Consider the following 23379-nt stretch of genomic DNA (forward strand, 5'->3'; position numbering starts at 1 on the left):
CTGTCTCGAAAAACCAAAAAATACAAAATAAAAAAAAATAGTAAGACTATTACTTATTAGTATATTGGTAAATAGCTCTTCCAAGGGGGAAAAAAAAACACGAAAAATTGAGTGACTGCTTCCAGGGAGAGTAAATGATGGAAATGATTAGTGTGCAACACTTGAAATTGTACATCTGACCTCAAAAATACACTTAAGCAGGAACAACGTTTCTGTGGCAACCCGGGCGGTACACAGTCTCTTTGTCCTGGCGTTCTACTCAATCTAAAGCAGTCCGCCCCAGCCCCTCCCACATCCAAGTGACGCCCTCTGTGGGCGTGGCGAAAGCCTAGGCTCCGCCCCCTCCACGGCGAGCGGCGCTTCTGGCACAGCCCACTACCGCGGGAGGCCGGCGGCTGTGCGGGCGGAAGCCTGCGCGCTCAGCCCCGCCCCCTGCGGTAGCGCGTGTCGTCACTTCCGCCTTCCTTTCTCCTGCCGTCTTCCCGGCGCGGCTCGCGAGGGATTATCCTCTGTGCTGAGTTCGTCGGAACCATGGTGAGCCTAGAGTCCGGCCCACGACCTGTGCTCCTGCCCGGGTCACGCTGTGGCCGGTGCCCCCCCGCTGCTCCCCTTGTCTAACCGGGGTCTCAGGCTCCCTGCGGCCGTCCTTTGGGCCGCTCGCACATGGCCCGGGCCGGGGTGAGGCCTGCGTGCGATCCGCAGACCGAGCTCTCCACGGGGGGCGCGAAGGGAGGATGCGCCCTAAGCCAGCATCTCTTACTAAAATCGGGCTTCTTCGTGGTTAGGGGTCCCCGACGACCCCCGGGACTCACCCCAAACGAAGAAGTTTCTAGCACTCTGGTCAGCCCCGCCCTCGGGGCGGGGCTTGAAGGGCGGGTGGCGGCGTAGGCCTGTGGAAGATGGAGGGTTTCGTGGTGGTTGGTGCCCCTGTTCCTCGGCCGCTGCCTGCCTCCGCCTTAATGTCGCCTTTCGTTTTGCCTTACACACCAGTCAGTTGATTTATTCCTGGCGTCCACCTCTAACTCTCGCTATTTAAATCAATTCCCACCCCCATGACGGACTCCAGAAATTATATTGTAAGTGAATTTTCCTTTAAGTAATACACTTCCCAATCTAGCGAGAGGCCCCAGAAACGTGTTAAAGAGTACAGGCATTGAAACGGAGTGTCTCGGTTTCCCCTTCCAGGCCTCCCTTTCCCTTGCACCTGTGAATATCTTCAAGGCTGGAGCTGATGAAGAGAGAGCCGAGACCGCGCGCCTGGTAAGCCCGGCCAGCCCGGCCCGCCTCTTGTAATTGACAAAACTGTACTTTTCGTGTTTTATCATTAGTAAGTCTTGACTGCCTTTTCTGGTTTTTCTCTTTTAAGTCATCCTTTATTGGTGCCATCGCCATTGGAGACTTGGTGAAGAGCACTTTGGGGCCGAAGGGCATGGTAAGAAAAAGCGGAAATTTTTAGAAGGCATTTTTCTGTTTGTTTCTAGTTTTCTTTGCTTTCTCGAGATGTGGTCTTGTGTTGAGGCGGCTGGCCAAAATAAATAAATAAATAAATAAAATAAAAGTTTTAAAAATTGTTTAAAGCCTTTAGCATAAATGTAGTTAGTAACACTTTTTTTTTTATGTTTTGCAGTCCAGAACATTACATTATAAAAAGTCCTCGTCCTGTATCACATCCCCAATCGTTACTCTCCGGTGGCAATAAGTGTCACCATTTAGATGCAAAACCTGCTTCTATTTTCTGATCATTTATGGACAAGTTTGTCCTAGATTTTCGAAACACATTTTTAAAATAGCAGATGCTGTTTTTGTTTATGTGCGTGTGCTCTTGGTGTGTGCTTGCTTTTTAGTGTCCTGTTTTAAATTTCAAGAGTTTGTTCTTTTTTTTTTCACGCATAAACTATTTTTATAGCCTTACCTGTTCTCCCACCCACAAACAATCCCTTAAAATGTTCTCTTTTCTGCTCCAGCCCTCTGCCTCTCAGACCTTTACAAACCTATTCATCCTCACTGTTCCAAAACACATAGACACTACCTAAGGCTGACCTTTGCCCCTGTCGCTTAGGCTTCTCCAGAACTCTGTATAGGACCGTTCACGGCTGACCACGTCTGCGTTATTGCCTTCTAATAAACTCTGGGATCCACTCTCACCATCCCTGCCCTCCATGCCTAACGTCCAAAGGACTCGCCTGTCCTTTCCGCTGTCTCAGGCTTTATCTTACCAAACTTCTTGTTGAAAGCTCATCCATCCTTCACATTCCTTTTCTGCCCTCCCCTTACTTAGTCCCTCCATACTTCCTTACGCTTTGCCCTCACATTCTCCATTCTGCCCCAGATCCTCTACACTCCCAGCAGAAAAACTTTGAAAGACGTCCTCCTTCCATCCCTCATACAGAAGTGGGTTCTCTAGCTGCTTCTGCCTACACTTACAGGGATGGCAGCTCCTTCTGTCATCCCCTCCAGTTCCTGTTCTCTCAGGATCACTTATTCCACATAAATCTTACCTCTTTTCTCACACTCCTACTTTTCCTCTGCCCAAGTGATTGCTAAATACCTACTGCCAACTGAATCCACTAAATTCACCAACTGTCCAGATATCCTTAGATATCGGACACTCTGAACAAATCCTACATTGCCAATTACAAGACATAACTAAACCCAAGCCCCTTCTGTCTCTCTCCCTCCTTCCCCCCCCCCCCCCCATCCCTCTCTGGTCAGGGTCACTCAGCAAACTCAGCTTCCCTGGTAACCTCCTTCAGGGCCTCCACTGCTTTCTTTGAGCCTGTCCTCAGCACCCTATGTCAGTCGAACTTCCTCTGGGGGCTGATAACCCAGTTGGCATTTTTTTTTAACTGATCTTTTAGTTAGCATAAGAAAATGTTGTATTCCTTTTGACCACAGTATCATATTCTGGGGTTTGCTTTTAACTTTGTTCCTGGATATTTGTTTCCATCGTTGTCTGTCGTGGTGCTGTAACAAAGCTAGTTTGTGTTACCTGTACTTCTAAGTTTCTGAGCAAACATTGAGGTTTGGTTGTAGGATACGTGCATTGAAAACACTTGGTGGCCAAATAACCATCCAGAGTGTTACCGTGTGAGCAGTGGACAGCTGAGTGCGTTTACTGACTCCAGGTATTTTTCAAGTATTTAACTTCAGTTTGACACAAACACATTTCCTTTTAGGACAAAATTCTTCTAAGCAGTGGACGAGATGCCTCGCTAATGGTAACCAATGATGGCGCCACCATTCTAAAAAACATTGGTGTTGACAATCCAGCAGCCAAAGTTTTAGTTGGTGAGTCTCTATATCTAAACTGTTCAAATGATAGCCATCATTTGCCATTACTAAAATGAATTTCAGAAGTATCAACCATTGGCGGCTGCTACAGCCACTAACTAGGTAGTTTTTAAATGATAAAAGTCGTTTGTCTAAATTGTGAAGTCCAAGACCAGTGGGCCCTGTCAGTGAGATGCTTGCTGTCATAATAGGGGTGAGACAGAAAGATAAGGGATTAAGTTTCCATGAACTTGGGGAGGACATACTCAAGCTACAGTATTTGAAACTTCAAGGTCTCCCAAACTTAGTCAGGTATGGATCAACCTATAAGTGGGGTTTAGATTTGTTGTGAATGTTTTAAAAGAATTTAGGGATGTGGAGAAATAATTTTATTCTTTTCCTAGATATGTCCAGGGTTCAAGATGACGAAGTTGGTGATGGCACTACCTCTGTTACTGTTCTAGCAGCAGAACTCCTCCGGGTGAGAACCATTCGATACTTCCTCCTTATTATTTGACTGATTTTGAGCAGTTGAAGTGATCCAATCCTTTATTACTTTTATTTATATACTTTTTTTTGACAGGAAGCAGAATCTTTAATTGCAAAAAAGATCCATCCACAGACCATCATCGCAGGCTGGAGAGAAGCCACCAAGGCTGCCAGAGAGGCGCTGTTGACCTCTGCTGTTGATCATGGGTGGGTACACCAAGATCCTGGTGGGAAAGTCTGAACTAGAGGACGAGGAGAAACATACACGAGTGTGCCTAGATAGCCTTTGTAATCTCCGCTAGCACTGATTGAAACTGATTCTTCACCTCAGCCTTCTCTGCTCTAGTCTTGCTGTGTAGCTCTCTTGAGCCTCATACTCACAGAAATCCACCTGCCTCTGTCTCCTGAGTGCTGGGATTACAGGCATGTGTTTCCGTGCATGTTTTTTTAATCTCTTTTAAACTGGGTAATAACGTGTTTCTGAAGGGTGATTTCCTTATACTCTCTGCCCTTGGAGAAATGTCTTTTTGAAAAGTTTTAGCTTTATGGGGGAAAAACGTTTTAGCTTTATAATGTGGGAAATTTGTTGCCCAGGAAATATTTCTGGAAGTGGAATTGCTGAGTCCAAACATATGTATATGTTTTAGTTTACTCTTATGTATATTACCAAATATCCAGAAACGATTTCTTTTGTTTTGTCAAGACTGGGTTTCTCTATGTGGCTTTGGAGCCTGTCCTGGAACTAGCTCTTTTAGACCAGGCTGGCCTCGAACTCACAGAGATCTGCCTGTCTCTGCCTCCTGAGTGCTGGGATTAAAGATGGGCGCCACCACTGCCCAGCCAGAAACGATTTCTATTTGTGCTGAGTATGTCGCACATGGTTGTTTCCCCACATTCTTGACAACATATGCTTTATGCTTTTCACCCTGTTTGGCAGTTTGATGGGAAACATGGTGTCCCATTTATTTACATGTTTCCTGATTTTGCTTACATTAGAGGTCTGGTTAGAGTCGAGTACTTAGGTAAATTTTGAAAATTAAACTATGCTTAATATGTTTGAAAAATTTCAATAACAGGTGGGCTTTCTTTTTTGATTGGTTCCATTAGTTCTGATGAAGTCAGATTCCGGCAAGATTTAATGAATATTGCAGGAACGACATTATCCTCAAAACTCCTTACTCATCACAAGGACCACTTTACTCAATTAGCTGTAGAAGCTGTTCTCAGACTGAAGGGTTCTGGTAATCTGGAGGCCATTCATGTCATCAAGAAACTAGGTGGGAGTCTGGCAGACTCCTATTTAGATGAAGGTATGTATGTGTACCAAATACGGAAAAGATTTGGTCGGCTCCCATCCATCCCTGCTTAAAAGTTTGTCTTTAAGAACCATTCACGTTGCAACTGTTGTTGGCATTTTAATCAATTGGTAGTGTTGATAGTATTCTTCATCTTCCACACGTTATCAGCAGCATCTTAACTTCTAGAGTTCTCACGTGGAGTCATTTGCTGTCTAGTAGAGAAATGATAGCTTTACCAAAAGCTGTTTCCAGAGCTATTTTTCTTTTCAGGATTACATGTATTTTTTAAGCACAGTCTGGATAAGTCAAATCATTTAATTAGCAGGCTGTTGATAAAAGGGTTTTGTTTGATTAACTTTTATAACTTTTGTGTGGCATTTATCTTTTTTTTGAAAGTTTTTAGACGTACATATAAGCCTTTTACTTAACATGTATGTGCACCACATGCATGACTGGTGCCCATGAGGTCAGAAGGCACCAGACTCCCTGGAACTGGAGTAAAGACGGCTGTGCACCTCGGTTTGAGTACTGAGAACCAAATTCAGGTCTGCAGCAAGAGCAGCAAGTGCTCTTTAACTGCTGAGCCATCTCTGCAGACCTTGCTACTTATATTTTTGTTGGTTTATTTTTAGGTTTTTCAAGACTGGGTTTTTCTGTGTAGCCTTGACTGTCCTGGGACTCCCTGTATGGACCTGGCTGGCCTCAAACCAAGAGATTCTTGAACCTCTGCCTCCCGAGTGCTGGAATTAAAGGAGTGCACCACCACCGCCCAGCTTTGTTGCTTGGTGGTTTTTGGTTTTTCGAGATTGTTTCTCTATGTAAACAGCCCTAGCTGTCCTGGAACTAGCTCTGTAGACCAGTCTGACCAAACTCACAAAGATCCGCCTGCGTGCCTGCCCCTGCCTCTCTAATGCTGGGATTAAAGGCATGTGCCACCATCACCAACTTGTTACTTGTTTTTAAAGATAGTCTTTTGTAGCCTTTGATTGTTTTGAACTTGCTGTTCCTTCTGCCCTTGTCTCCCAAACTTTACTGATTTGTGCAGTATGGGGATCCATCTAGATAGGACTTCGTGAGTGCTAAGTGAGCACTCTTAACTGAACTACATTACATCATTAGCCCTAGAAAACGTTTTGTTTATGAGATTGTTTTTAGTCATGTGCTTGTTTGTGTCTGACTGTGGGTGTGCATGTCAGTGGCCAGAGGTGGTAGCTCTGCTCAAGGTGCAGTTACAGACTGGTGTGAGCCACACGCAGGTCCTCTGTAACAGTAAGAAGTGCTCTTCATGTCTGAGCTCTCTCAGCTCATTCTGTTGTTTTAAGAAAAAATGCTTTCGCCGGGCGGTGGTGGCGCACGCCTTTAATCCCAGCACTCGGGAGGCAGAGGCAGGCGGATCTCTGTGAGTTCGAGACCAGCCTGGTCTACAAGAGCTAGTTCCAGGACAGGCTCCAAAGCCACAGAGAAACCCTGTCTCGAAAAACAAAAAAAAAAAAAGAAAAAAGAAAAAATGCTTTCAAAGTTTCTTTAACTGACAAATAATTGTATATAGTTAATACATAGGACTAGTTTTTGAGGACTAATTCTTGGGAGATGCTTTTTTTCTTAATAGTGTGGTTTGCAGGGCATAGGTTTTTCAGTGTCTTTATATTTACTTTCAAAAGGACCATGGACTGTGTAGGCATTGTCTTAAAAGGAGTAAGAAGAGTTAAGCTGTGCTTTGAAGCTACGCGTGATTTGGAATCCTGATTTTGCTGTGTGTTTTATGCCATTTGTTTATGCAGTTCTGAAAATGTTTTGGTTACATTGATATTCGGGGGCTTTGTAATGTTTCTAATGGTCTGGCAGGTGGGGGAAAATCTTATAACAGAGAGAGTCACTTGCTGCTCCCCATCCTTGTATATGTGCTCTGTGCCAAGAATTATAATTGGAACTTTAATCCTTTAGTTCTTGTAGTGATGATCTGCTGAGGACAAGATTAATCTGAATAGATCAGAAAGCACAGGTTGAAATTAATGAGCTAAGTTTCTTATGTGTCTGAAAGAAGCCTATGAAGATGGTCAATGTTATTAGGTCATATGGTGGCATCCAGTCAACACACTAGGCTGGTAATCAGCATCTACCTCTAGTCATACATGCTTTGTCTGTGTTTCTGTTTTACTACTACGTGGAGTTTTCTTGACTGTCCCGGCCTCTGCCTCCCTAGTTTGAGATTAAAAGCCCATACCACTATGCTGGGCTAGATGGAGTTCTTTTGAAAGGCATAGCACTATCCTTTGATTTCCACTCTTTTTTTTTTTTTTTTTTTTTTTTTTGTGGTTTTTCGAGACAGGGTTTCTCTGTGGCTTTGGAGCCTGTCCTGGAACTAGCTCTCTAGACCAGGCTGGTCTCGAACTCACAGAGATCCGCCCACCTCTGCCTCCCGAGTGCTGGGATTAAAGGCGTGCGCCACCATCGCCCGGCTGATTTCCACTCTTGACTGCTTGTTTTGTCTTGTTGGTTTTAAGCTAGTAAAAATGCACTTAAATTTTTTACATTATAGTCAGTAGACTCTGGTCTGTTGTATGAATATGAAACAAAAATGTCCTGGTGGTGCATTTTGTTTCTCTGCTAATGCTGTAGTATTCCCTTGTGTGTATTCTCATTTAACTGTTACTTATATACTTCATTATTAATGTGTATGAGTGTTTTGCCTACATTAATATCAGTACCATGTGTGTGCCAAGTGCCTTTGGAGGTCAGAAGAGGGCATTGGATCTCCTGAAACTGGAGTTCTGGATGGTAGTGAGCCACCTTGTGGGTGCTGGGAATTGAACCCAGGTACCCTGCAAAAGCCAGCAGGTACTCTTAAGTTATCTCTCCAGACCCTTGCATTCTGCTTTTAAATTTATTTTAAATAATGAGTTGATGTTTATGACCACTGCTATAATGGAATGCTTTTAAGATTCTGGGAATGTGTACATTGAACTTTAAATGCATTATTTGAATCACTAATTTAGTAATACAGACAACTTTGCAGGTTTACAAGTATATCCTTAAAGTATTTATTACTATTTTTATGTTTGTTGTAGGTTTTCTATTGGATAAAAAAATTGGAGTAAATCAACCAAAGAGAATTGAAAATGCTAAAATTCTTATTGCAAATACTGGAATGGATACAGACAAAATAAAAGTATGTGGTTATATTTCCTGAAATTCTATTGCTGGTTGCTGTTAACTCAGGAGTCGGTTACATTAAACAGCTTAGAATCTTTAAAATATTACACCTATATATACTTTGATATGTGTGTTCAAAATGATACACTGTGTTACTGGAACGTGAAAAAGGAGTGAAACTTAACTCTGTCTTTATGTCTTCCATCTTAGATATTTGGCTCTCGGGTGAGAGTTGATTCCACAGCAAAGGTTGCAGAAATAGAACATGCAGAAAAGGAAAAGATGAAGGAGAAAGTTGAACGTATTCTTAAGCATGGAATAAATTGTTTCATTAACAGGTCTGTGTTTGCTTGTGCTGTTTTTAACAAGTTCTTAAGTTATTTTGTTCATGAAAATTATATTTTCTATTAAATTACTTAATGTTAGAAACTGCTGTGTATGGCTTACGTACAGTTACAGATTGTTGCGATTCAAGCCCTCAGCTAAGACACATACACTTAATAGACTGCTAGATTAAAGGCAAGTCTACATGTTCTAAGATTGCTCAGTCCCTCTTGCTGCTCTCAGTATTTTATTGCACTGCACTCAATTTTCATATGATGATAAAAGGATTCAGTGCTTGATGTGGTAGATAAAGTGAGGCTGATTTGATTGGGTATTGTCATTTAATAAAAGGTTATGGTAGTGTTGAATACTCGCAGTGCGGTAACATCGATCTTCTAATGTAGAGGGTCACTAAGTGACTAGCTGTCAGAAGAACATACCGTTGTGGGTTCATGAGACAGAGGGCTGATGAGTCATACACTTGTGGGACAGAGTAGAGCAGTGTCAGATTTCTTCCAGATACTCAGGATAGGGAATGATGTAAATATGTAAAATATTTGGAATTTCTGATTTCAGTTGACTTTAGCTGGAACCTGATAAACGAATCTCTTAAGGGAAGACTCTTAGGTAGAAATAATTTTATTGAAGATTTTTTTTAGCATTTCATTGCTGTAGATGACTGATTTTGGGTTTTCGTTTTTAATTTCTGCTTTGCTTATGCTGTGTGGTCAGAGGACAACTTGTGGGAGTGTGTTCTCTCCTATCACTTGAGACTCGAGTATTGAGCATAGATCATCAGGCTGTTCTGTTTTGTGTTTTTTTAACTTCTGGTGAAGTTTGAGCAGAGTGTTCTGTGTATTTCATCTGCAGACAGCTAATTTATAATTACCCTGAACACCTCTTCGGTGCTGCGGGGGTCATGGCTATTGAGCATGCAGATTTTGCAGGTGTGGAACGCCTAGCTCTTGTCACAGGTAAGGAAAAAGACATTAGTTTCTAGTAGTATAATTACCATTCTTGAATTTATTGAGCATTACTGTGCAATGCATTGTTGAGAATAAGAACCTCTTAATAAGACTATATACTAAAGGGGAGGGAAGTCTATACACCCACACACACTCTGAATTATACCTTTAATTTAGTTATATTTGTTTGAAGAATTGCGCTGCCATTGCTTGCATGTGGAGATCAGATGACAACTTTATAGAGCTGACTCTCCCCTCTTAACCATGTGAATCTTAATGGCAAGTGCCTTTACCTACTATCTTGCTGGCTGGTCCCATTATTATAACTGTAGATAGTTTTCTCTTAGAAATGCTTGGTACTCAAAAGCTTCTCAGATTCTGGATTTTCGGGGATGTGAATGAAATATTTGATCATGCATAGTGAGATAACTTGGAGTAAGACCCAAGTCTAAACATGGAATTCATTTTTATTAGCTACAAATGCCTCATAAACAGTGAAGATACTTTAGACAGCAGTTTTGGCCGACTCGCATTTTCACTGGTCCATTGCATTGACTCAGGATTTTCTACTTCTGTCATTTTCATTTTTAAAAAGTTGCACATTTATGTTTCAGTTTATGAATGTTTAAGGTGTGTACTAGTTTATATATGTGCAAGCCATGGTTAGAGAGTTCTTTTTGTTATGGTGTTTCAAGACTAGTTCTTTCCCACAAATATAAAGACTTCACTTTCTAGGAATATTCTAAACAAATTCATACTTAAAAGAGCTGTCTTGAGTCTTAACTAGTCTGTCTGTTTTGCTGAATATTTAAATTCTGCCCCGTGTGAGGTAAAGTTACAGTGACCGTTACTGAAGACTTTGTGCCTTTCAGGGCGAGGGAAGTATGTGCCTTGTGCTTTAATTTAAACATAGCTTTTCTGAGTTTTTAACTTTCACAATGGTAAAAATTTTTAAATAGGTGAATCAGTCCAGTAACAGCCTCAGACTCTCAGAGATCTGCCTGCTTCTGCCTTTCTGGTGCTGGAATTAAAGGTGTGCAACACCATGCCCTGTAATGTGTTTCTTTTCATAGGTGGTGAGATTGCCTCCACCTTTGATCACCCAGAGCTGGTGAAGCTTGGAAGCTGCAAACTAATCGAAGAAGTCATGATTGGAGAAGACAAACTTATCCACTTTTCTGGGGTTGCCCTTGGTGAGTTGACTGACTGTAAATTTGGGCATCTTGAAGCAAAAGAAAGGTTTCTATGGTACTAAAATGCCTTCTATAGGCTGGTGAGATGGCTGTGGGTGAAGGTGTGTTATGACCTCATTCCTTCCCTGGAACCCACATGGTAGAAGGAGAGAACCAATTTCCACCTGAGTACCATGCACACATGCACCTCCCACACATACATACACACAAAGATTAATAATTGAGGTACATATATGTTATAAGGACAAATATAAAATAAATTTTGAGAGGGCCTATTTTATGTTTTGTTCCAGTGTCTCAAAGTCTTAAGTTGATACTTGCTGTGCCTTTTTGAAATGTGTACATTTAGTAGATTTTTCTTGGTAACTTAGGACTCTTATGAACATGGATTTTTGCAGAGAAAACGTTGCATGGTGGAAGACATCATCTACCAAAACCCAATCATAGTCATCACTTACATAAATAATGGAATGCAAATGGCTATGTGGTCTGTGACTAGGTGGTAACTGACTTCTGAATGTTATATTTAATGTTAGGTGAGGCTTGTACCATTGTACTTCGTGGTGCCACTCAGCAAATTTTGGATGAAGCGGAGAGGTCTTTGCATGATGCCCTTTGTGTTCTTGCCCAAACTGTGAAAGATCCTAGGACAGTGTATGGAGGAGGTGAGCGTTTGGTTCCTTGATGTGTAATGTGACTTACAAATGGATGTATTGGCTCTTGTAGAAACCAATCATGTTAGCCTTTGATTTTAAAATGACAGATCTTAGGGAAGTCAGTAATTCATAGTTCTGGAGATAGACCACATAATAGTTTTTGGATTTTAATTTATAGGTTGTTCTGAGATGGTGATGGCTCATGCTGTGGCAAAACTTGCCAGTAAAACACCAGGAAAAGAAGCTGTAGCAATGGAGTCTTTTGCTAAAGCCTTGAGAATGGTAACTATGAAAAGGGATCTAAACATAATTTTCATGTAGTTGATTATTTTAAACTGAGTATACTGCCCTAGACAAAAAGGTGACATTTTCCTTGCTTTTTGCAAAACTGGTCATTCACAGTGTTGTATATTTTGATTGTACGTTTTATGCTTGATTATGAACAGTTATTAAGAAAGAGATAGCCAGTTATGGTGTATTCATCCAGACAATGGCTAGTCCTTGGTGGTTATTTTTCATTGTTATATTGTAGCTGCCAACCATCATAGCTGACAATGCAGGCTACGACAGTGCAGATCTGGTGGCACAGCTCCGAGCTGCTCACAGTGAAGGCCGAATAACTGCTGGGCTGGGTAAGAAGTCGAGTGGACTTTTGTAATCACTGTTAAAAGTAATTTTCTTCAATTAAAGAAAATGTTTATACATACAAACCATACATATGAAATGCACTTGGTCATATTCCCCTTCCCTTTGTTCTCTTAACACCTTAACTCTTCCACTGAACCCATGTTTCCAAAGCCCTTTCCCCGCTTACGTGGGTGGAGGGTTATTTACTTGCATGAAGGCACCTTACTGGAGACTACCCTGAAGAATATAACTTATCCTTCTCCGGCAGCCATTAGCAGCCTGTAGGGATGGAGGGTTAACAGTTGTGCGGGCGGCTGCAGCTGCTGTGCCTTCACAGGCGCACTGGCCGTCTCACCCCACTCCTCATTACCCCTGACTCTCACACGTTCTGCCCTGTTCTGTGGTGCTCAGACCTGCATGGTCAGTTTAGGCCAAGCACTCAGCAGGCATCGTTTTCTGTACCTTCACCAGTTGTGAGTCTCTGTGCTAACTGGCATCCACCGCACACTGAAGCTTTTCTGAGTAAGGCTGCAGGCAGCACTAATCCGTACATACAAACAAATGTGTAGAACGCAATTGGACATAGTGTTTGTTCAGCAGGGCAACAGTAGTCAGTTCCCTCATTATTCGTTCAATAGGATTTTTTCTTTTCTTGTTTTTGTCTGTGTGTATCTGTGTTTTTACAGTTCTTATGCTAACTGTATCAAAGGTGGCAATGCTAATTTTTATAATTAATGTTTTAATTTTGTATTCATGACATTGTTGTAAGAGGTATAAAACTACTCAAAAGATTTAGAGTTTGGTATTAGGACATGTGAGTAGAGCTTATATTCTTAAGTGTAAACTCTTAGAACACAGTGTTAGTTTCTAATTTCACAACAATCCGGCGCAGTTTTGAATGTAAATCTCTATATAAATAAAGTAGTTAGCAAGCTAACACATGTGGGCCTGGTGCCTGTAGAAGCCCTTGGAAGCCAAAAGGCATGAGATACCCTGCAGCTAGAGACTGTTGTGAACCTTAACGTGGGTGCTGGGAATCAAACCAGGCTCCTTTGGAAGAGCAGTTAGTGTTCTTAACAGCAGAGCCATCTCTCCTGTTCCCCTTTTTGGTTGAGTGGTTTCACTGTGTTGCCTTCTCTAGCTGGACTTTGTTGTGTAGACCAGGCCAGTATTGAGCTCAGTTTCACCTGCCTCCCACGTGCTGGGATTAAAGGGTGTATATCCACAGTACTAGATATAGAGGTCAGGACAACTTGAAGAAGTTGGCTTTCGGTCCTGAGGATCAAACTCAGGGTGATAATGCAGGACCATTACCTATTAAGTCATTTTACTAACTGTCCCTGTAAAAGTTTTTGTTTGGTATCATTGCCCTCTATTAATATAGATCATTAGTATTGACTTCCTGCACCCCCAGTGTTGGGTATTTGTGTGTTTTAAATACATATGTACCCATGGACACATTAGAAGAATATGTAGGATACCTACCTCTGTTGTTTTCTACCTTGAGTCAGGGTCTCACTGAAGTTTTCCATTTTTGCTAGACTGAATGGTCAGGAAGACAACATTGCGTCTCTTCCCCCCTTTCCTCCCAGTCCTGGTTTTAGAGGCACCTGGCAGCTGTGCCCAGATGTTCTGTGTGCATGTTGGGGATTCAAACTCAGATCCTTAGTTTTTCAGTGTGCAAACATTCACCCACTGAATCATATCCTTAACCCAATTAAAAACTTTTAGGTGTGGTGTGTGTGTTACGGGAGTGTATATACATGCACCCTGAGAGAACAGAAGAGGTTGGGAGCTGCCCAACATGGGTGATGGGAACTGAATTCAGGCTGTTTTCAAGAACAGCAATTGCTCTTAACCACTGAGTAATTTGATCTAGCCCCTACAATTTAAAACAAACAAACAAACACATTTTTGAAGGTTTTCTTTGAATGCTTTTATATCTGCTAACTATGCCAGGTAGTTGGGTACAGTAACAGGCTTCGTTTTACTACAAGTTATTAGAGACGATTTAATACCTTATTTGTTAAACAGTTACTGTAATATTTTTTCAGATATGAAGGAAGGTACCATCGGAGACATGGCAATACTGGGTATAACAGAGAGCTTCCAAGTGAAGCGACAGGTTCTTTTGAGTGCAGCTGAAGCAGCAGAGGTGATTCTCCGTGTGGACAACATCATCAAAGCAGCACCGAGGTACAAGAGCCCTTGGCATCATTAGGAAAGCTTGTGTGAGACAAAACCAGGGAGCATTATTTACTTGATAACCACATTTAAAGGAACTGTCAACTTTTAGTAGAGTATTGTGCAAATTATCTAAAATATGGGATCACAGGAACTGGGCATGGACAGCCAGGGACACAAGGGGATTGGAAGTCACAGAGCAGCCAGGCTTGTGAAGGTATCAGGGAGCTGTGGCTGCCTGGTGTCCTTTTACCAGGGTAAGGTCATGTTGCTTACCTTCCTGGATGCACTTCCGTGTAGATGCCTGTGGGTGGTTCTGGTTTTAGAGGTGGTCCTGCTGTGTAACCTGGGCTGGATTCGGATTTAGAATGCGCTTCCCTGAGCTTTACATGCTGAGATTATAGGTGGTTGCCCCCACGTGGCTCACACAGGTATTCTCAAACACCCACCTCCTTTACAGGGCCATACTCTAGAAACTTTCACATGAAGTGCATCTGTCTGTTTTGCATTGCTCTGTCAAAAATCTGATGGGAGATACAAAGGATTTATTTGAGTTCACAAATTTAGAAGTTTCAGTTCATACTTAACTGGTTCTGTTGCTCTTGGGTGGGAGGAGAGGAATGCCAAGTAAACATGTAGCCAAGATGCCAGGTGAACGGAATACTTAGGAAGAAGAACAACCTGCCAAAATGACAATAGGTCAAGGAACAGTAACTCTTTAAAAACTGGACTTCAGGGCTGGAGAGATGATCTGCTCAGCAGTTAAGAGCATTGGCTGTTCTTCCAGAGAGAGGTCCTGAGTTTAATTCCCAGTTTACAACCATCTCTAATGGGATCTGGTGCCCTCTTCTGGCATAAAGGTGTACATGCACATAAGTGAATCCCTTAAAATGGACTTGAGCATCATTAGTTTTGGCACACGGTGTTAGTGGAGTGGCAGAGATCAAATTCATTCTGTAGTAAGTTTAGAAAAGTCAAGGGAAAATGGAGTTGATTGTGGTTTTGAGGGTTCGTGTGAAAGCAAAGAGGAAGTGTGGGTGCCTGTAACATCCAAATAGCTAAGTGGAAGATTTTTATTTTTTTTTTAAAGATTTATTTATTTATTATGTATACAGTATTGTCAGTATCCTGTCTGCATGTACACCTGCAGGCCAGAAGAGGGCACCATATCTCCTTACGGATGGTTGTGAGCCACCATGTGGTTGCTGGGAATTGAACTCAGGACCTTTGGAAGAACAGGCTCTTAACCACTGAGCCATTTCTCCAGCTCCAGTGGAAGATTTTTAGAATTATGTTTAAAATTCTCTAATTTTGAAATTTGTGAGAATTCCTGGAGATGCTGGTTTACTGTCCCTGAATCTGACATACCAGGGATTTTAAAATACTCACTGTATTTTCCCATTATATAATTTTGAAATGCATTGTGTGTACACATACATATACATATATACATGCATAGATGCATACACTTTGTTAACATTTTTTTACAAACAGATAGGACGTTAAAGAGTTCACTGATATTCCTGCTATCTCTTTGCAAAAGATTCTTATAGCGCCAGACACTGTATGGTCGCCAGAGAATTCATGATTATTGGCATACCAAGTCATAGTCTACCCAGTCTCTAGCTTTTCTATTGGCAGTTGTGCTCCTGAGTAGGTTGTCATCTAGAAGCCCTGTGTGTTTTCATTCTCTGGCTTTGTTTAATGCTGTCTGGCTAATTTGGTAAACTTTCTTAGTACGTAGATTACTCAAAAACATGAATAAAGCCAAGTGATAGTATATTATTGGGGAGACTGAGGCAGGAGGATTGCATGTTCAAGTCTAGTCTTAGGATATACAGCGAGATCTGGTCTTCAGGGGGAAAAAAATGGCAGGTGGTGGTGGCATCGCACGCTTTTAATCCTAACACTCAGGAGGCAGATGCTGGTGGATCTCTGTCAGTTCAAGGCCAGCCTGGTCTACATAGAAAGTTCGAGGACAGTCAGAGCTATTACAAAAAAAAGAAAAGAAAAGAAAGCAAAACTAGATTAATCCTTTTTGGAGAGTGAATGCTTATTAAGTTGGAGGTTAAGTCCCTGTGGGAAATGGAGCTATAGAGATTTTAGTAAACAAAGGTTCTAGCTCTGTTTGTGTCAGTGGAAAACTAGTTAAAACCATACTTTTCATTCTTTACTTTCCTTATTTGTATGACTTTTTTCCTTATAGGAAACGTGTCCCTGATCACCACCCCTGCTAAGCATTCCCATTGGCTGTTGATCTCTGGACCAGTCCGTAGCAGAATTGTATTTGAAAGACTCAACCTTTTAAAGAAGACTGTGGAATCGATGTGTCCATGATAGTTTGAATATTTAGCTGACCTTTTGTTTAAACATGGGTCTAATTTATTTGCTATTTCATTTTGCATACAATTCAGTTGACTTACAAGTTCATTTCTCATACTGTGTATTAAAATAAAAATCCAGTTATTAACTCTTAATGTCTTACAGATCTGTATATATTCTGCTGGAAATCTACTTAAAAGAAATGACTGTATTTCAGTGTGGAGCTGTTTCAGCTTAATCAATTATTGACTTATTGTTTTATGAAGTAATTATTTTGATTATGCCCCCGTCAGATTTAAACATGGATACATTAGTCTTTTGGCTTTGTGGAGGGGGCCATGTATATATACTCAGTCATGTATAGCTTTTACTGCATATTAATTTGGAGTGGAAGTGCCATAAGGTATAGTACCGATTTAATTCTTAGATAAACATTTCAGTTTCTGTTCAAGTTTGAAAAAGTCATATTTAACTGTCCGCCTCTCTGATGCTTTACTAGTAACATTCTCTTAGATAATGGGCTCAGTTAAACCTCATTGTGGTTGTTTGTTAGGGGTTTGTTTTGATAGAGAACGGAAATAAGCATAGATATGTACTGAGTTTAATTTAAGTTTGACTTACAGATAAGTTAATATATTGCAGCATCCACAGAATTTAAGAAAGCTCAGAAGCAGGGCTGGAGAGATGGCTCAGCAATTAAGAGCACTGGCTGTGCTTCCAGAGGACCTGGGTTCAATTCCCAGCAACCACCTGGTGGTCCACAGCCATCTGCAGTGACGGCTGATGCCCTCTTCCACCATAAAAGCATACATGCAGATAGCACTCATACATAAATAAAACTTTTTTAAAAAAAGCTAAAAAGCAAGAAACTTAACTGGCTATCTCTGGCAGCCCCAGAATTGCCTCATAGAGAAGACAGGGCTTTCAGAGTTGGTACCAGAGGGCTAGAAGTGGCGCAGTCAGTAAAGTGCTTGTCTGCAGGGTCCCTGGGGTTAGCCGGTCATAGCTAGCCTGTTCCATAGGTGGGCTTCAGATTCAGTCAGAGACCCCCATGTAGAGTGGAGCGTCCTAGATGAAGGCATCTGATGTCAGCCTGTGCATACAGATACACAGAAAGTACCTGTTTTGGAGGTGGGGGTTATGTGCATGAATGTTGCTTATGTATGTGTGTGTCACATGCATGCCTGATGCCTCAGGAGGTCAGAAGAGGGCATGAGATTTGCTGAAACTGCTAAGTGGTTGTCAAACTCTGTGGGTGCTGGGACCTAACCCCGGGTTCTCTGCAGGAGCCCTTGGTCACTTAGTCATCTCCAGCTCCCATGTCTGTATGTTAATACCTGGAGTCTGTTAGGGGCTGACAGGATGGTTCAGTGAGCAAAGGTGCTTGCTGTCACGCTGAAGGACCTCAGTTTAATTCCTGGAGCCCTCATGGCAGAAGGAGAGGACCAAGTCCTCTGGCCTCCATGTGTTTGTGGTGCCCAGCCCCAAATAAATAGGCACATCAAAGAGTTGTTAATGATTAGTATTACTGCATAGAAAATAGTAAAAGTTTAGAACCCAATAAGGCCACACTGACTTACCTTGTGTGGTTGACTCATTTCCATGAGGACTGAACTGCTAATGGTTTCACACAGGTGCCAGCAGGATGTGGGGAGAGAGTCTTCCCAGGCATCCAGCATCTTCAACTCCGCGAGATGTGTTTCTAAGTTTTGTTTTGGTACGTTGGGGTTTTGCCTGTATGTATATCTGTGTGAGGATGCTACATCCCCTGGAACTGGAGTTCACAATTGTGAATTGCTATGTAGATGCTGGGAATTGAACCCTGGTCCTTTGGAAGAGCGGTCAGGGTGGCCAGTGCTCTTAACCACTGAACCATCTCTCCAGCCCCTCTTTATTTCTTTTTAAGGTCTATTTTTACTTGTGTGGGCCTGTGTGTACTTGGGTGTAGGTGCCCGTGGAGGCCAGAGGAGTTGGGTCCCCCTAGAACTGAAGTCAGGTGGTTGACTTGGGTGCTGGGAACCAAACTCGGTCCCCTTAACCACTACCCAGTCTACCCAGTGGCCATTTTCTGTATATGTGCCTTGCTTCTTCCATGGCTATTGTAATGGATTTGAGCAATACTTCCCTTTCCTGTGACCTGAGCTGATGGAGTCCAAACACCTTGCTGCTGCTGTTGGTAGTGTCTGGATTCCTGCGGCCTTTTGTTCTTTATTCTCTTGAGTCATACCCTTGTTAAACCCGCCAGCGCGCCCATCCATGGTGAATACAGCTGTTACATTGTCTTCCCTAGAAGTGGGAACTTCTGTAGATCACAGTGACTATAGAACTTTAAAGTTCCTACCACAGACAAGGCAAACAAATTCCCAATTTTATTAATTTGTGCTGAGGCAGAAGCCGTGGAGGAACACTGCGGACTGGCTTTCTTATGACTGCACCCAGGAACGCCAGCCCACGGTGGCACCTTCCCCAGTGAGCTGGGTCCTCCCACATCAACTATGAATAAAGAAAATGCCCCATAAGCTTGCTTCATGCCGATTTGGTGCGGCATTTTCTACGCTGAAGGTTCCCTCTTCCCAGATGACTAGCTTGTGTCACGTTGACAGGAAACTAGCCAGCACAGGTTGGTACCACAAGTTCTGGAAGAGTGAGGACAGGCCAGTAGTTAAGAGCTTGTCTAGCTTCACCCCTGTTTAGGGGATGGTCTGTAAGAGATTTCCCCAGGCCTTGGGGTGTCCTGACTTAAAAATCCAGGGGTTAAATAGTTAATATTTGGTGCTGTAGCCATTCTTCCTGATTTTGCTGCTCTTAGCATCTCCTGGACCCTCAGAAGAGTTAAAAGAATGTAACTACCATATAAAAGTGATGGAAAACCTACAGTATAAACACTTGTAGGCAGCAAAATCTGCCATAATTGACAAACTTATGTTTGTTGCACGCTTCCTGATTTAGAAGAAAACCATTTGGCTGCAGTCCAAATGTTGGTAATTTAACATTGGATGCAGTACAGTTACTGAGAATCCGGGTCAGTTAGCTTCAACTCAAGCCTGCAGCTTACGCTGGAGAAATAGACCTGTCCGTCTCCAGAGCAAACGCTGGTCAGAAAGCAATCTATAAAGTGCTATAGCAGAGGCTTGGAAGGCAAATTCTTGTTTGCAGATTGTGTTTAGCATCAGCTGAGTATATGGCTTTAATCACCCTGAATAAGACTATAAAGGCATCTTTTTTGGTCTGATCACTGGGCTGCAGGTGTACTGTATGGAGAGGTGGTGACAGGGACCTCTGATTTAACCAGCGCGTGGCTGGAAGGATTCTGTCATTTCAGAACCGTGCTTGTGAAAGGTCATATCCTCCCAAAGCTCTAGAAGTTCAATATATATGGTTTGTCCAAGTAGGATGGCAATTTGTGTCCTTGTGTTTTGGAAAGGTTATTAGATCATCCATGGGCAGCCATTTAGAGTTTATGTATTTGTAATAAAGTCTCAATTTACATACTTGCATAAATAATGCACCGAATACCTAGGTTTGTAGACTGTCAAAAGACCCTATGAACAAAAACCCAAACAAATTGTGGTCAAAGGCCAGAATGTCTACACATAAGAGACTTTCAATTGACCTTCTCCAAGTCAAACTTTAAGTGCTTGTTTCAATTGGACTTTTACATTCTACCTTGACATAGTATGACTCTCTGGAAGCATGGCTTTGCTCCCGAGGACAGCCTGGACTCTGCCGGAATCACACAGCTGCACTGGGAAGAAAGGCTTGACTTTCCAGATGACAGTAAACTGAGCAGACCTTAGGTCAGACCTTATAGAGGAAATGAGTGGAACCGGCCAAGATGTCTTTCCAGTAGGTGCTGGAAAGTGAGGTCTTTGTAACAACAGCTTTCCTTGAATCAAGACTGATGAGGTAGAGTTGTTCTTTTCAGGAGCTAAATTAGTAACAGTACATTGACACTATTCATGGTAAAGAAATGGGTATGTGGGAGGGGCTAAAGACAGACCACCTGAGCACTCTGATAGTTTTTGTTTTCTTTATTACCAAATACCACGCTCGAAGCACTCACCAACCTCATGGCCAGCCATTTCTGCATAGTGGAAGAGGCCCAAGGCCCTGGCCCTTCTTCCTCTTCAGTGTTTCAAAGTAGCTTATTTGAAGAAGCTGCTTCAGGAGTGGCAATCACTGGCTTCCAGGCCCGGCAGTCCACACCTTCCCCTAGGAAGAGGTGCAGCGGACCGGAAATGTTTTCTTCTCAGTATTCCTTTACATGAGATGATCCGGGACTCTTTCCACTCTAATGAGAAGTCTTCAATTGGGCCATCCTTAACTGGCTTACAACTGAGGCTGTTCAGGAGCTGGGAGGAAGAAGGGGAGCGGGTGGCTCTTGACTTTCTTCCTGGGCCAGTGCATATCGCCTAGCTTTTCTGAGCTGAGGCTCTGGCGTCTCATCTGCCCATCTCCCAACACGGCGCACCCCTTTGCCCACCTTGGGGGCATTTCTGCAAGGATTGTGGTCATAGATGACCAGTTTCAGATTAGTCAAGTGGGCCAGGTTGGGGAAGTAGCGGATACTGTTCCGGTCCACGTCGATCACCTCCAGGAAGGGCATGCGAAGCAGCACAGGGGGGAAGTCAGTGAGCTGGTTGCCTGAGAGCCAGATGGTCCTGAGCTCCCGTAGGCGCCGGAGCTGGCTAGGCAGCAGCCTTAGGGCGTTGGACCCCGCATGCAGGGTCCTTAGGAGGCTCAGCTCACACACCACATCTGGCAGCTGGGTGAGGCAGTTGTCCTCAAGCCACAGGGTACGGAGGTTCTGGAGCAGGCTGAGCTCATCTGGAAGGTCACAGAGTTTGTTATTGCCCAGGTAGAGGATGCAGAGCTGTTTCAAGGTGCACACCACCCGGGGAAGGGCTTTGAAGTTGTTGAAATCCAAGGCCAGGATCTGCAGGTTCTGCAGCTGCGCCAGGTCTGGAGGCAGGCTCTGGAGGTGGTTGTCGCTCAGATAGAGCTTTACCAGCTCGGTGAAGGAGCACACATGGAGTGGGAAGCGACGCAGCTGGCTCCCGCTCAGATCTACCATCCGGTCCAGCGGCATCTCCCGGAGGTCTCCCACCACGTAATTCTGGCAGCGGTCCGTGGGGATGAAGGCCACTAGGGCCCGGATGGTGTTCCCCATGTGGAGCCCGCCGCCGCTAAGCAAGCCTCTGCCCACCACCTCTGCCAAGGAGTGGGGCCGGCTCAGCTGACTGCATTGGATCCTTTGTACCCTCCCTTTATAACACGGAATTCTGTGACAAAGGCCAGTCACTTTGACAGTGAAAAGTGCTCCTGATAGCGACTTGAGTGTCTGGTGACAGGCCCAACAGACAGGCAAGGTCTGGGAGGCCATATCCAACTCATATTTGCCTTTAATCACTTAAGCCCTTTGTCTACTCTTTCTTGATTATTTTTCCTAATGGTAAAATACTATGACAAAGGTGGAGAAGTAGAAAATGAAAATTACCCATATTTCCACTATGTAGATAGAACTACAAATATTTGAACATATAGTCCTCTCTCCTTTTTGCTACAAATGATTGGTTTTTTTTAATTACACATGAATAAAAAATAATCACATACTTGCAGGTATAAAGTATACAATTATTTTAAATACTTGCATAGTACTCCTTATGTGTATACAGTGAGTTAAACAGTTCTTTACACTGGAGCAACAGGTGACTTATAACGTGTGGTTCTTATTAAGGCCCCTGTAAATACAGATGAAAGACAAACAGGCTTGGGAGATAGCTCACCTATCTTGGCAGAGAGCTTACCCAACATGACCAAGGCCGTTTCCATCCTGAGGATAGCCAAAAGCAACAACATATCACTAGATTTTTCTACGACACCTTCTTGAAGGTGTTGAGTCAAAGGTCTCCATCCTGGAGAGATTTTTCTCCCTGTTGCCAACAAAATCCGATTAGGTCCCATAATCAGAAGCAATGGCTTTCGGTTTGTAGTTTCTTGTTTCTGTAGTCATTCCTACCAGATAACATCTTCCCACTCTTCAAAAAGGCACCTGTGAGCCAGGCATGGCGGTGCACACCTTTAATGCCAGCTTGATTTACAGAGTGAGTTCCAGCAAGGGCTACACAGAGAAACCCTGTTTTGACTCCTCCCATTCCCCCCCAAAAAGGCATATCTGAGTTGGGAGTGTAACCAGCCCAATGTTAGAATGCTTGCCTAGCAGAAGTGAGGCCCTGGGATCTGTCTCCAGGGCTGCCAAAACAAACACAAAAAGAATTCCTTTTGAAAAAGAACAAGAAGGCTGGGGGGGTGGGGGGGGGACGGCAGACTAATTAGCATAGATTAATTAGAATAGAACCTTAGAGCCTGGAGAGAGAGAGAGAGAGAGAGAGAGAGAGAGAGAGAGAGAATATAACATAACCTTAGGGTACAATGTGCCAGAAGCTTTTAAATGTTCATCAAAGCTCTGTGCCTGTCTTCTGAAATAGTGTCCTGTTTATTTTTTTTTTATTTTTTATTTTTTTTTTGGTTTTTCGAGACAGGGTTTCTCTGTGGTTTTGGAGCCTGTCCTGGAACTAGCTCTTGTAGACCAGGCTGGTCTCGAACTCACAGAGATCCTCCTGCCTCTGCCTCCCGAGTGCTGGGATTAAAGGCGTGCGCCACCACCGCCCGGCTAATAGTGTCCTGTTTAAAAAAGCAGCGAAGACCCAGAACATTCCAAGGACTGTTCAAGAATGAAGTTGTAGTAGTTTGGTTTGTTTCTGTTTTCGAGTTTCTCTGTGTTGTGTAGTCCTGGCTAACCTGGAACTCACGCTTTAGATCAGGCTGGTCTTGAACTCACAGAGCTCTGCCTGCCTGTCTGCTGAGTGCTGGGATTAAAGGCATATGCCACCATCAC

At 43.0% G+C, this 23379-nt stretch overlaps 2 protein-coding genes across 2 annotated transcripts; one reads left to right on the top strand and one right to left on the bottom strand.

Annotated features, from left to right (window-relative positions):
* Positions 1–402: 402 nt before the first annotated feature.
* On the top strand, positions 403–16636 carry Cct2 (chaperonin containing TCP1 subunit 2). Its single transcript, XM_041668686.1, has 16 exons — positions 403–534; positions 1186–1260; positions 1367–1432; positions 3177–3288; positions 3675–3751; positions 3854–3966; positions 4867–5069; positions 8126–8226; positions 8421–8548; positions 9405–9508; positions 10573–10692; positions 11229–11357; positions 11527–11630; positions 11881–11980; positions 14030–14171; positions 16366–16636. Exons 1-16 carry the CDS (start codon positions 532–534, stop codon positions 16394–16396), a joined length of 1608 nt encoding a protein of 535 aa, XP_041524620.1. The 5' UTR covers positions 403–531; the 3' UTR covers positions 16397–16636.
* Positions 16637–20505: 3869 nt separating this feature from the next.
* Lrrc10 (leucine rich repeat containing 10) lies at positions 20506–21878 on the bottom strand. Its single transcript, XM_041675076.1, has one exon. It carries the CDS (start codon positions 21862–21864, stop codon positions 20827–20829), a length of 1038 nt encoding a protein of 345 aa, XP_041531010.1. The 5' UTR covers positions 21865–21878; the 3' UTR covers positions 20506–20826.
* Positions 21879–23379: the final 1501 nt, after the last annotated feature.

Source organism: Microtus oregoni, unplaced genomic scaffold (genome assembly GCF_018167655.1).
Source record: "Microtus oregoni isolate MIOR12 unplaced genomic scaffold, Mior012 000001F_ref0000356, whole genome shotgun sequence".
Taxonomy (NCBI): Eukaryota; Metazoa; Chordata; class Mammalia; order Rodentia; family Cricetidae; genus Microtus; species Microtus oregoni.